The sequence below is a fragment of the Salvelinus fontinalis genome, chromosome 42 (assembly GCF_029448725.1).
Source record: "Salvelinus fontinalis isolate EN_2023a chromosome 42, ASM2944872v1, whole genome shotgun sequence".
Classification (NCBI taxonomy): Eukaryota; Metazoa; Chordata; class Actinopteri; order Salmoniformes; family Salmonidae; genus Salvelinus; species Salvelinus fontinalis.
Window position 1 is genome coordinate 1135512 of NC_074706.1, and position 12973 is coordinate 1148484.

The window sequence follows — 12973 nt, forward strand, 5'->3', positions numbered from 1 at the left end:
ATAATAAAAAGTAAAATGTTTTTGTCTTGTAGAACAAACCTGTCCAGATGGCTGGCAGAAGTTTGATTCCAGTTGGTACTTCCTGTCTAATGAGACTGAAACCTGGAAGGAGAGCAGAGAGGACTGTCTGGAGAGAGGAGCATACCTGGTGATCATAAACAGTGATAAGGAACAGGTGAGAGAGAGAGAATTTTAACAAAAGCACAGATTAATAAATAAAGGAACAATGTCCTTTAACATGGCCTACCAGATTCCTGATTAAATGTGATTGGATGTTTAAAGTGTGACCTGCAGTTGGACACAGACAGAGGGCAGAACAGAACGCTGCACAGACAGAGCCACACGCTGCACAAATGCAACCCCACACGCACGCATAAACGCACGCACGTCTGTGAAGTTCCCCTTTTAAACCTCTGATAAAGATGCAGACAGATTTCTTCTGAATATTTCTAACTTCTGAATATTTCCTCAAACTGATGTCACACACAGACAGCACAGAGAGGAAAAAATTCCCAAGCCATAATGTCACTTCCTTATGAACAATTTCACAAATAGATATTGTGAAATATGACGTCTTGCTTGAAAGTAATTGGATACTTAAAACATTCTTTCAACTGCAGTCGACCACAGACAGTCATCAGAGGGTTACCAGTGGAGACGCATATCAAAGCAAATACAGAACTACTAGTCATCATACAGTAGATATTACCATTAGGAGTCAGTTAGAAAGGTAATCATAGGTAAGTTAATACTATAAGTAAATGCTAAAATAATTTATATTACAATAAGAGGTCAAACAGACTGAATTAGTTGATTAAGTGATTGATTGGGGTAATCATTGATATTCGGTACGGTTAGTTAAGATGGCCGACTACGTCAACAAACAGATGATTGAATTAAACAAAGTTAATGAAGAAAACTGTAAAAGAGCAACGAGGAGCGTGAAGACTGAGACCCGTCGCTCAGGTACAAAGAATTATCTTTCTCTCTCTCACACAAAGATGCAGACAGGTATGAACGCACAAACCGAACGCACACGTATGCTGACACGCACACACACACAAATATCACATCATAGAAAAACACTTGTACATGTTTTATTGTTCTGTCTTCTGGGTGGTTCAGTTGGTACAGACCCTGGGGTTTACAACCTGCTGGGGTCACAAACACTAAAATGTATCAATTCAATTTATTGTTTAAATTCAGTTATTGGAACTATGTGGAACTATTTAATAATCAATTAAAAATAACCTTTTTAAACAACAACACACTGGACACCCCACCGCTGTTATTGGTAAACATCTGAGGTTCTGGTAACCTGAAACAGGCTCTGTGCACCTGGTGACCTGCCTGTTATTGGTAAACAGCTGAGGGACAGGTAACCTGAAACAGGCTCTGTGCACCTGGTGACCTGCCTGTTATTGGTAAACATCTGAGGGTCTGGTAACCTGAAACAGGCTCTGTGCACCTGGTAACCTGAAACAGGCTCTGTGCACCTGGTGACCTGCCTGTTATTGGTAAACAGCTGAGGGTCTGGTAACCTGAAACAGGCTCTGTGCACCTGGTGACCTGCCTGTTATTGGCAAACATCTGAGGGTCTGGTAACCTGAAACAGGCTCTGTGCACCTGGTGATCTGTCTGTTATTGGTAAACATCTAAAGGTCTGGTAACCTGAAACAGGCTCTGTGCACCTGGTGACCTGTCTGTTATTGGTAAACAGCTGAGGGCCTGGTAACCTGAAACAGGCTCTGTGAACCTGGTGATCTGCCCGTTTTTTCCACTCAGAGAAATGTAACCAATCTCAAAAGAATGGACGCTGCAGAAATGTAACCACTCTCAAATTTATAGACAGAACTATGTATGACTGGTACGGTATGTAATTCATAGACAGAACTACAGTATGTATGACTGGTACTGTATGTAATTCATAGACAGAACTACAGTATGTATGACTGGTACTGTATGTAATTCATAGACAGAACTACAATATGTATGACTGGTACTGGATGTAATTCATAGACAGAACTATGTATGACTGGTACTGTATGTAATTCATAGACAGAACTACAGTATGTATGACTGGTACTGTATATAATTCATAGACAGAACTACAGTATGTATGACTGGTACTGTATGTAATTCATAGACAGAGCTATGTATGAATGGTACTGTATGTAATTCATAGACAGAACTACAGTATGTATGACTGGTACTGGATGTAATTCATAGACAGAACTACAATATGTATGACTGGTACTGGATGTAATTCATAGACAGAACTACAGTATGTATGACTGGTACTGTATGTAATTCATAGACAGAGCTATGTATGAATGGTACTGTATGTAATTCATAGACAGAACTACAGTATGTATGAATGGTACTGTATGTAATTCATAGAGAGAACTACAATATGTATGACTGGTACTGTATGTAATTCATAGACAGAGCTACAGTATGTATGACTGGTACTGTATGTAATTCATAGACAGAGCTACAGTATGTTTGACTGGTACTGTATATAATTCATAGACAGAACTACAGTATGTATGACTGGTACTGTATATAATTCATAGACAGAACTACAGTATGTATGACTGGTACGGTATGTAATTCATAGACAGAGCTACAGTATGTATGACTGGTACTGTATGTAATTCATAGACAGAACTACAGTATGTATGACTGGTACTGTATGTAATTCATAGACAGAACTATGTATGACTGGTACTGTATGTAATTCATAGACAGAGCTACAGTATGTATGACTGGTACTCTGTGTATGACTGGTACTGTATGTAATTCATAGACAGAACTATGTATGCAAGGACTGACCATCCATGAGATCAAAATGATAGTTTTACCCATCTGAGGCTACACAGTGTTTGTTAACAATTCCGTGGTAGAACAAGCTGATATTTGGGGTCCTGATGGGGTTAGAAAGTTAAGCTCATGAGGCATATACAGTATACGTTACCTTATTCATGAATCAATGGTGAAACATAATGAATTTAAAAGTAAAACATATAGATATAGCAATCGCAGATTACACCCTTAAATCATGCTGTAGCAATCGCATATAGCCTCTTTACATCATGCTTCAGCTATATTGTGTAATTTTTGTAATTTCTTCATACAGTAGCTTCCTGTGTATCAGATTTGAGATGACCACAAGCTTTAGAAAACTGTTGCTTCCAACCGTAACTCAATGAAGCAATGGAAATGTTTGGTTCTCAGAATTCTCATCATAGTCTTTTGTGATGTAAGATGATGTTAGTTCTGTTTTCATCATAACATAGGATGGTGTGTGTGTGTGTTTCTCTGCAGATGGAATACTAAGACTCTACAGGATGGCTGCTGTGTGTTTAGGAGTGCTGTGTGTTCTACAAGTCACTCTCAACATCTCCCTGAGACTGGCTTTCTGTGAGTGAGGCTGTGTCTTAACTGATACCCCATTATCACAGTACTTTTGACGGTGCACTATATAGAGAATAGGGTGCCATTTGGGACTGCGTACCGGAACCTATTTCAGTCAAAGTCAAGCACTGACAAAAATGTGACAACAAAAACAAAAAAACTGCATCAGCTCTGCTTGAGTACACAAACCATATCTACAGTGCATTCGGGGAGTATTCAGATGTCTTCACTTTTTCCACATTTTGTTACGTTACAGCCTTGTTATAAAATTGATAAGAGGAACATTTTTTTGAATCAATCTACACACAATACTGCATTATGACAAAGTGAAACAGGTTAATAGAATATTTTCCAAATGTATAAAAAAAACAGATACCTTATTTACATAAGTATTCAGACCCTTTGCTATGAAACTCGAAATTGAGCTCAGGTACATCCTCTTTCCATTGATCATCCTTGAGATGTTTCTACAACTTGATTGGAGTCCATCTATGGTCATTTCAATTGTTTGGACTTGATTTAGAAAGATACACACCTGTCTATATAAGGTCCCACAGTTGACAGTGCATGTCAGAGCAAAAACCAAGCCATGAGGTCGAAGGAATTGTCCATAAAGCTCCGAGACAGGATTGTGTCGAGGCACAGATCTGGGGAAGGGTACCAATACATTTCTGCAGTATTTAAGGTCCCCAAGAGCACTGTGGCCTCCATCATTCTTAAAGACACTTCCTAGAGCTGGCCGCCTGGCCAAACTGAGCAATAGGGGGAGAAGGGACTTGGTCAGGGAGGTGACCAAGAACCTGATGGTCAGTCTGACAGAGCTCCAGAGTTCCTCTGTGGAGATGGGAGAACCTTCCAGAAGGACAACTATCTCTGCAGCACTTCACCAATCAGGCCTTTATGGTAGAGTGGCCAGACGGAAGCCACTCCTCAGTAAAAGGCACATGACAGACAACGCAGGAGTGGCTTCGGGACAAGTCTCTGAATGTCCTTTAGAGGCCCAGCCAAAGCCCGGACTTGAACCCAATCGAACACCTCTGGAGAGACTTAAAAATAGCTGTGCAGCGATGCTCCCCATCCAACCTGACAGAGGTTGAGAGGATCTGTGTCACGCCCTGACCATAGAGAGCCCTTGGTTCTCTATGGTGTAGTAGGTCAGGGCGTGACTAGGGGGTGGTCTAGTATGTCTATTTCTATGTTGGTGCTAATATGGTTCCCAATTAGAGGCAGCTGTTTATCTTTGCCTCTGATTGGGGATCATATTTAGGTAGCCATTTCCCCACCTGTGGTTTTGTGGGATATTTATTGTTTGTGTTTAGTTACCTGTGTGCAAGTCATGACTTCACATTTCATTGTTTCTTTATTGTTTTGTTTGTTTCACGGAGATTAAAAATATGTGGAACTATACTCACGCTGCGCCTTGGTCCGTCTCTCAAAACGATCTTGTCAATCTGCAGAGAAAAATGGGAGAAACTCTCCAAATGCAGGTGTGCCAAGCTTGTAGAATCATACCCAAGAAGTCTCAAGGCTGTAATCGCTGCCAAAGGTGCTTCAACAAAGTGCTGAGTAAACGGTATGAATAATTATGTATATGTGATATCTGTTATTTATTTTTAATAAAGTTGCAAAAATGTTTACAAAACTGTTTTTGCTTTGTCATTTTGGGGTATTGTGTGTAGATTGATGAGGGGAGAAAACAATTTAACTTTCGTCGCTCTCACGTGAACGCGCGTGGTCAGCGCATGTTCAGGTCATGATAGACCTGACTCATTCCTCTCTCCTTCGGCCTCACTTCACAGTAGAAGCATCAGTCAAGGTTCTAACGACTGTTGACATCTAGTGGAAGCCTTAGGAAGTACAACATTGAGGAATGCTCAACTGGTGTCGCTCATTCAGCCGACAGAAACTTTCAACCGGTTTTCCCCATTAAGTAGCGAGTCGGAGTCTGAGGCCGAGTCTTCTCTTGTCTCTACTCCTCCCGTTACGGGGTCAGAGACGCTGAAGCTTCCCACCATTAGCTCTGACAAATTGAAAACCCTAGTCATTGGCGACTCCATTACCCGCAGTATTAGACTTAAAACGAATCACCCAGCGATCATACACTGTTTACCAGGGGGTAGGACTACCGACGTTAAGGCTAATCTGAAGATGGTGCTGGCTAAAGCTAAAACTGGCGAGTGTAGAGAGTATAGAGATATTGTTATCCACGTCGGCACCAACGATGTTAGGATGAAACAGTCAGAGGTCACCAAGCGCAACATAGCTTCAGCGTGTAAATCAGCTAGAAAGATGTGTCGGCATCGAGTAATTGTCTCTGGCCCCCTCCCAGTTAGGGGGAGTGATGAGCTCTACAGCAGAGTCTCACAACTCAATCGCTGGTTGAAAACTGTTTTCTGCCCCTCCCAAAAGATAGAATTTGTAGATAATTGGCCCTCTTTCTGGGACTCACCCACAAACAGGACCAAGCCTGACCTGCTGAGGAGTGACGGACTCCATCCTAGCTGGAGGGGTGCTCTCACGCCCTGACTTACATAACTGAGGATCTCAATTTAACCTTGCGCAATACCCTAGATGCAGTTGCACCCCTAAATACTAAAAACATTTGTCATAAGAAACTAGCTCCCTGGTATGCAGAAAATAACCGAGCTCTGAAGCAAGCTTCCAGAAAATTGGAACGGAAATGGCGCCACACCAAACTGGAAGTCTTCCGACTAGCTTGGAAAGACAGTACCGTGCAGTATCGAAGAGCCCTCACTGCTGCTCGATCATCCTACTTTTCCAACTTAATTGAGGAAAATAAGAACAATCCAAAATGTATTTTTGCCACTGTCGCAAAGTTAACTAAAAAGCAGCATTCCCCAAGTGAGGATGGCTTTCACTTCAGCAGTAATAAATTCATGAACTTCTTTGAGGAAAAGATCATGATCATTAGAAAGCAAATTACGGACTCCTCTTTAAATCTGCGTATTCCTCCAAAGCTCAGCTGTCCTGAGTCTGCACAACTCGGCCAGGACCTAGGATCAAGAGAGACACTTAAGTGTTTTAGTACTATATCTCTTGACACAATGATGAAAATAATCATGGCCTCTAAACCTTTAAGCTGCATACTGGATCCTATTCCAACTAAACTACTGAAAGAGCTGCTTCATGTGCTTGGCCCTCCTATGTTGAACATAATAAACGGCTCTCTATCCACCGGATGTGTACCAAACTCACTAAAAGTGGCAGTAATAAAGCCTCTCTTGAAAAAGCCAAACCTTGGCCCAGAAAATATCAAAAACTATCGGCCTATATCGAATCTTCCATTCCTCTCAAAAGTTTTAGAAAAAGCTGTTGCGCAGCAACTCACTGCCTTCCTGAAGACAAACAATGTATACGAAATGCTTCAGTCTGGTTTTAGACCCCATCATAGCACTGAGACTGCACTTGTGAAGGTGGTAAATAATGACGTCAGACCGAGGCTCTGCATCTGTCCTCATGCTACTAGACCTTAGTGCTGCCTTTGATACCATCGATCAACACATTATTTTGGAGAGATTGGAAACCCAAATTGGTCTACACGGACAAGTTCTGGCCTGGTTTAGATCTTATCTGTCGGAAAGATATCAGTTTGTCTCTGTGAATGGTTTGTCCTCTGACAAATCAACTGTACATTTCGGTGTTCCTCAAGGTTCCGTTTTAGGACCACTATTGTTTTCACTATGTATTTTACCTCTTGGGGATGTCATTCGAAAACATAATGTTAACTTTCACTGCTATGCGGATGACACACAGCTGTAAATTTCAATGAAACATGGTGAAGCCCCAAAATTGCCCTCGCTAGAAGCCTGTGTTTCAGACATAAGGAAGTGGATGGCTGAAAACTTTCTACCTCTTGGAAATAGGGGGCGCCCTTTTCACTTCTGGATAAAAACGTGCCCAATTTAAACGGCCTCGTACTCTGTCCTAGATCATATGATATGCATATTATTATTACTATTGGATAGAAAATACTCTGAAGTTTCTAAAACTGTTTGAATTATATCTGTGAGTAAAACAGAACTCATTTGGCAGGCAAACTTCCAAACAGGAAGTGAAAATTCTGAAATGGGTCTCTGTGAAAGGCTTCCCCTATTCAATTGCCTTGTATTTATGGATATGTATGCACTTCACACGCCTTCCACTAGATGTCAACAGGCAGTAGAACGTTGAATGAGGTGTCTAGCCTGATGTGGGACCGAATGAGAGCTTTTGGAGTGACAGGTCAGCCATATTGGCAGTATTTTGCTGCGCACCTGGGTGCACCATATCGTTGTCTGCAATGCCTTAGGTAGACACGAACACATGCTCCGTCTGGGACGTTATTGGATACATATGAGGAAAAACATCCTAAAGATGGATTCTCAACTGAGTTTGACCAGTTTATTCGACTTTTATTATCACTTTTTGAATTTTTCGTTCCAACTTTCATGGACACGTGAGCTACACATGCTAGCCAAAGTTGCTAATTCGACAGAAGAAATGGACATTCTAAAACAAAACAACGATTTATTGTGGAACAAGGATTCCTGGCACTGCATTCTGATGAAAGTTCATCAAAGGTAAGAGAATATTTATGATGTTATTTTGTATTTTTGTTGAAAATGTTGACTCCAACATGGCGGAGAATGGCTGAGCGCTGTCTCAGATTATTGTATGCTGTGCTTTTTACTAAAGGGATTTTTTAAAATCTAACACAGCGGTTGCATTAAGAACCAGTGTATCTTTAATTATATGTCCAACATGTATTTTTCAGCAAAGTTTATGATGAGTTTTTTGGTTAGATTACGTGACTCTCTAAAATTTCTCCGGACAATTTGGAGCATTTTGGCGCCATGTTCACAATGTAAAACCAGGATTTGTAGCTATAAATATGCACATTTTCGAACAAAACATAAATGTACTGTATAACATGATGTTATAAGACTGTCATCTGATGAAGTTGTTCAAAGGTTAGTGATTAATTTTATCTCTATTTGTGAGTTTTGTGAAAGCTATCTTTGCGGTGAAAAAATGGCGTTTGTGGTGAGCTAACATAAATATATGTTGTGTTTTCGCTGTAAAACATTTAAAAAATCGGACATGTTGGCTGGATTCACAATATGTTTATCTTTCATTTGCTGTATTGGACTTGTGATTTCATGAAATTATATTATATTATATCCCTGTGGCGCTAGGCTAGGCTATGCTAGTCAGGGTTTTTGATGACAAATATCCCGGATCCGGGATGGGGAGTCCAGTGACTATGCATATTTGATGAACAGTGAGTAGCAGTAGCGTAAAAAGAGGGGTTGGCGGGTGTTGGGACACAATGCAGATAGCCCGGTTAGCCAATATGTGGGAGCACTGGTTGGTCGGGCCAATTGAGGTAGTATGTACATGAATGTACAGTTAAAGTGACTATGCATATAAGATAAACAGAGAGTAGCAGCAGCGTAAAATAGGGGTTGGGGGGGGGGGGGTGCAGACAATGGAAATAGTCCGGGTAGCCATTTGGTTTGGCTAAGCCCTAATTTATCTACTTAAAATGTACTTTTAAATCTAACCTAACTAATGAAGGCCAAGTTTGATGCGTTGATCTACCAGACCTTCTGAGGATTTGGGCGGAAGTGTCTGGGAACGAGATAAGGTGTAATGTGACTAAAATGACTTAACTTTCAGCATGTTTCATCCTTCAGCACAACATGTCACCCTTTATTTGTTTATATCATATTCAACATAGTTCGTTATGTCACATTTAAGACGGGTGATTATGTCACACAGTTATGCCACGTCTATGAACCCTTTATAAAGCATGACATACACTTATAGATGCTATATAACACATTTATGTAGTGCTTATGAAAGCATTAGGAAGGCTTTATGTAGCAATTGATATGAAAGCTTAATGAAGCCTTTATAAGCTGATGGTTATTTAAAGAAGGGACCTTGAAGGTCAGGTTATTATTTGAGAGAATCGAAAATTAAATCCCAATCAGTGAAATAATTATTGATCGAGCTAACTAGCAGATTAACATCAATCATCAACATCAACGATCAGCTGATAGTCTGACAAAATCGGCAAACATCAATGTCAATATTGAAAGACAATTCTTCACTTTTTACTGGTGAAATGTCCACACTGCATGCCAATCATCTCAGTCATTATCATGGGAATATGCATTTAGATTTCTTGAATTACTGTTTCGTGAGTGAATTAACCAGGAGTTATATGTATCAATCCTTTCCAGATAACAGAGGCAATGTGACTGCAGAGAAAGACCTGCTACAGACCAGTTACAACACCCTGACTGAAGAGAGAGACCAGCTACAAACCAGTTACAACATTCTGACTAAAAAGGGAGACCAGCTACAGACCAGTTACAACACCCTGACTAGAGAGAGAGACCAGCTACAGACCAGTTACAACACCCTGACTAAAGAGAGAGACCAGCTACAGACCAGTTACAACACCCTGACTAAAGAGAGAGACCAGCAACAGACCAGTTGCAACAACATGACTGAAGAAAGAGACCAGTTACAGACCAGTTACAACAACCTGACTGAAGAGAGAGACCAGCTACAGACCAGTTACAACACCCTGACTGAAGAGAGAGACCAGCTACAGACCAGTTACAACACCCTGACTAAAGAGAGAGACCAGCTACAGACCAGTTACAACACCCTGACTGAAGAGAGAGACCAGCTACAGACCAGTTACAACACCCTGACTAGAGAGAGAGACCAGCTACAGACCAGTTACAACACCCTGACCGAAGAGAGAGAGCAGCTACAGACCAGTTACAACACCCTGACTAGAGAGAGAGACCAGCTACAGACCAGTTGCAACACCAGGACTGAAGAAAGAGACCAGTTACAGACCAGTTACAACACCCTGACTGAAGAGAGAGACCAGCTACAGACCAGTTACAACACCCTGACTGAAGAGAGAGACCAGCTACAGACCAGTTACAACACCCTGACTAGAGAGAGAGACCAGCTACAGACCAGTTACAACACCCTGACTGAAAAGAGAGAGCAGCTACAGACCAGTTACAACACCCTGACTAGAGAGAGAGACCAGCTACAGACCAGTTGCAACACCAGGACTAAAGAAAGAGACCAGTTAAAGACCAGTTACAACACCCTGACTAAAGAGAGATACCAGCTACAGACCAGTTACAACACCCTGACTGAAGAGAGAGACCAGCTACAGACCAGTTACAACACCCTGACTAAAGAGAGAGACCAGCTACAGACCAGTTACAACATTCTGACTAAAGACATACACCACCAATATAGGGAGAACAAGGATCTCATGTCAAAGTTCTCTAATCTGAGTGAGTTTACCTAATAAATGATCATAACATCACATATCTAATATGCTGTAAACTTGTGTTCGTATTCTACAATAATAGGTGCAGAATAACAAGATGATAATTCATGTTTCTGTCTTGTAGAACAAACCTGTCCTGAAGGCTGGCAGATTAAGTTGGAATCCAGTTGGTACTTCCTGTCTAATGTGAAAAAACCTTGGAAGGAGAGCAGAGAGGACTGTCTGAAGAGAGGAGCAGACCTGGTGATCGTAAACAGTGATATGGAACAGGTGAGAGAGAGAATCAAACATGCCTTGGTCAGTAATGTATCTTCAGGTATTTAACTCATGTAGCCTATAGAAGTTGACAACATCAGTGTCTTTCTCACCAACAGGAGTTTCTCTATGGCCTCAATAAGAGAGCCTGGATTGGTCTGACTGACTCTGTTACTGAGGGGACATGGACATGGGTGGACGGCACACCACTGACCACCCCAAGGTAAGACACTACTGCTGTAATAACACTGACCACCCCAAGGTAAGACACTACTACTCTATAATAACACTGACCACCCCAAGGTAAGACACTACTGTTTTAATAACACTGACCACCCCAAGGTAAGAGACTACTGCTCTATAATAACACTGACCACCCCAAGGTAAGAGTCTACTGCTCTAATAACACTGACCACCCCAAGGTAAGAGACTACTGTTTTAATAACACTGATCACCCCAAGGTAAAGGACTACTGCTGTAATAACACTGACCACCCCAAGGTAAGACACTACTGTTTTAATAACACTGACCACCCCAAGGTAAAGGACTACTGCTGTAATAACACTGACCACAGTTTAAGGAGTAGGACTGATTCTCTGTGTTGTTCAGAATCTAATGAGTTTAAGGTGAGACTTGACCATCCAGGTGTGATAGAGACTTTTTAACAAATTAGATATTGCTTCAAATCATGTTCATAAATAGTTTTGTTTGCACTCATATATGTCATTCCACGAGCACTAAAGATTTGTCTTACAATGTCATAAAAAAATTTAAAATGAAAGTTTTGGTTGTTGGTCCAATAAAGGCTATGCTCATATTAATACTGAAAAAAACATGTCTGTATTAACATTGACCCCTTTTTGTATTTTTTCTTATTGGCACTGACTCTATTGAACTCTCTATTGCACTGACTCTATTGACTGACTCTATGCACACTCATTAGACTCTACCCACACACTCACACATATGTACACTGATACTCAAACACACACATCACATACATGAACACACAAAACACACACACACACACACACACGTATATTGACACTACAATTCATTCCCATTCAAAATCCTATTTCCCCTAACCCTAAACCTAACCCTAGCTCCTAACCCTAAACCTTATTGTAATTCTAACGTTAACACTAATTCTAACCTTTACCCTAAACGCCCTAGAAATAGCATTTAATATATCCACACACAATCTTTCACATTCTTCACACTCGCTCTGCTACTCTGTTTATTATCTGTCCTAATTGCCTAGTCACTTTTTATGTTGTGTTATTATTTTCATTTTTATTTAGCAAATGTTTTACTCATTTACTTCTTAATGTTTAACTCTGCACTGTTGGGAAGGACCCGTAACTAAGCATTTCATGGTAAAGTCTACACCTGTTCTATTTCGCTCATGTGACAACATACCATTTTTATTATTTTATTTTCTCTGTCTTGTTTACCCTGTAGTTACTGGCACTCACAGCAGCTTGATAATGGTTGTGACAACCCAGCAAATCAGGAGAAGGATTGTGCTGAGCTGAACACAGTAACATGGCGTCCTGCAAAGGCATGGAATGACCTGTCATGTTTACACAATCGTTACTGGATTTGTGAGAAAGTGGTTTAACAACACCATGACAACAGAGGAGGCTGGTGGGAGGACGTGCACACATACAGCACCTACAGTGAACACAACTTCATTCTCTCTCTCTCTAAGACACACACACATACAGCACCTACAGTGAACACAACTTCATTCTCTCTCTCTAAGACACACACACATACAGCACCTACAGTGAACACAACTTCATTCTCTCTCTCTAAGACACACACACATACAGCACCTACAGTGAACACAACTTCATTCTCTCTCTCTCTAAGACACACACACACACAGTGTGTAGGTACTGTACTGGGGGTAAAAAAAAACAGAAAAGGGTGGTGTACCAAGATGTAACTAGGACTGTGCTGAGG

General features: G+C 41.0%; 2 protein-coding genes across 2 annotated transcripts in view; one reads left to right on the forward strand and one right to left on the reverse strand.

Moving 5' to 3' along the window:
* The window catches only part of LOC129841305 (C-type lectin domain family 4 member M-like), a 74466-nt gene that overhangs the window by 49046 nt on the left and 12447 nt on the right, over nt 1–12973 (reverse strand). The window lies entirely within an intron of this gene.
* On the forward strand, nt 864–12890 carry LOC129841309 (CD209 antigen-like protein C). Its single transcript, XM_055909519.1, has 6 exons — nt 864–966; nt 3328–3427; nt 9673–9710; nt 10875–11020; nt 11125–11228; nt 12467–12890. Exons 1-6 carry the CDS (start codon nt 864–866, stop codon nt 12624–12626), a joined length of 651 nt encoding a protein of 216 aa, XP_055765494.1. The 3' UTR covers nt 12627–12890.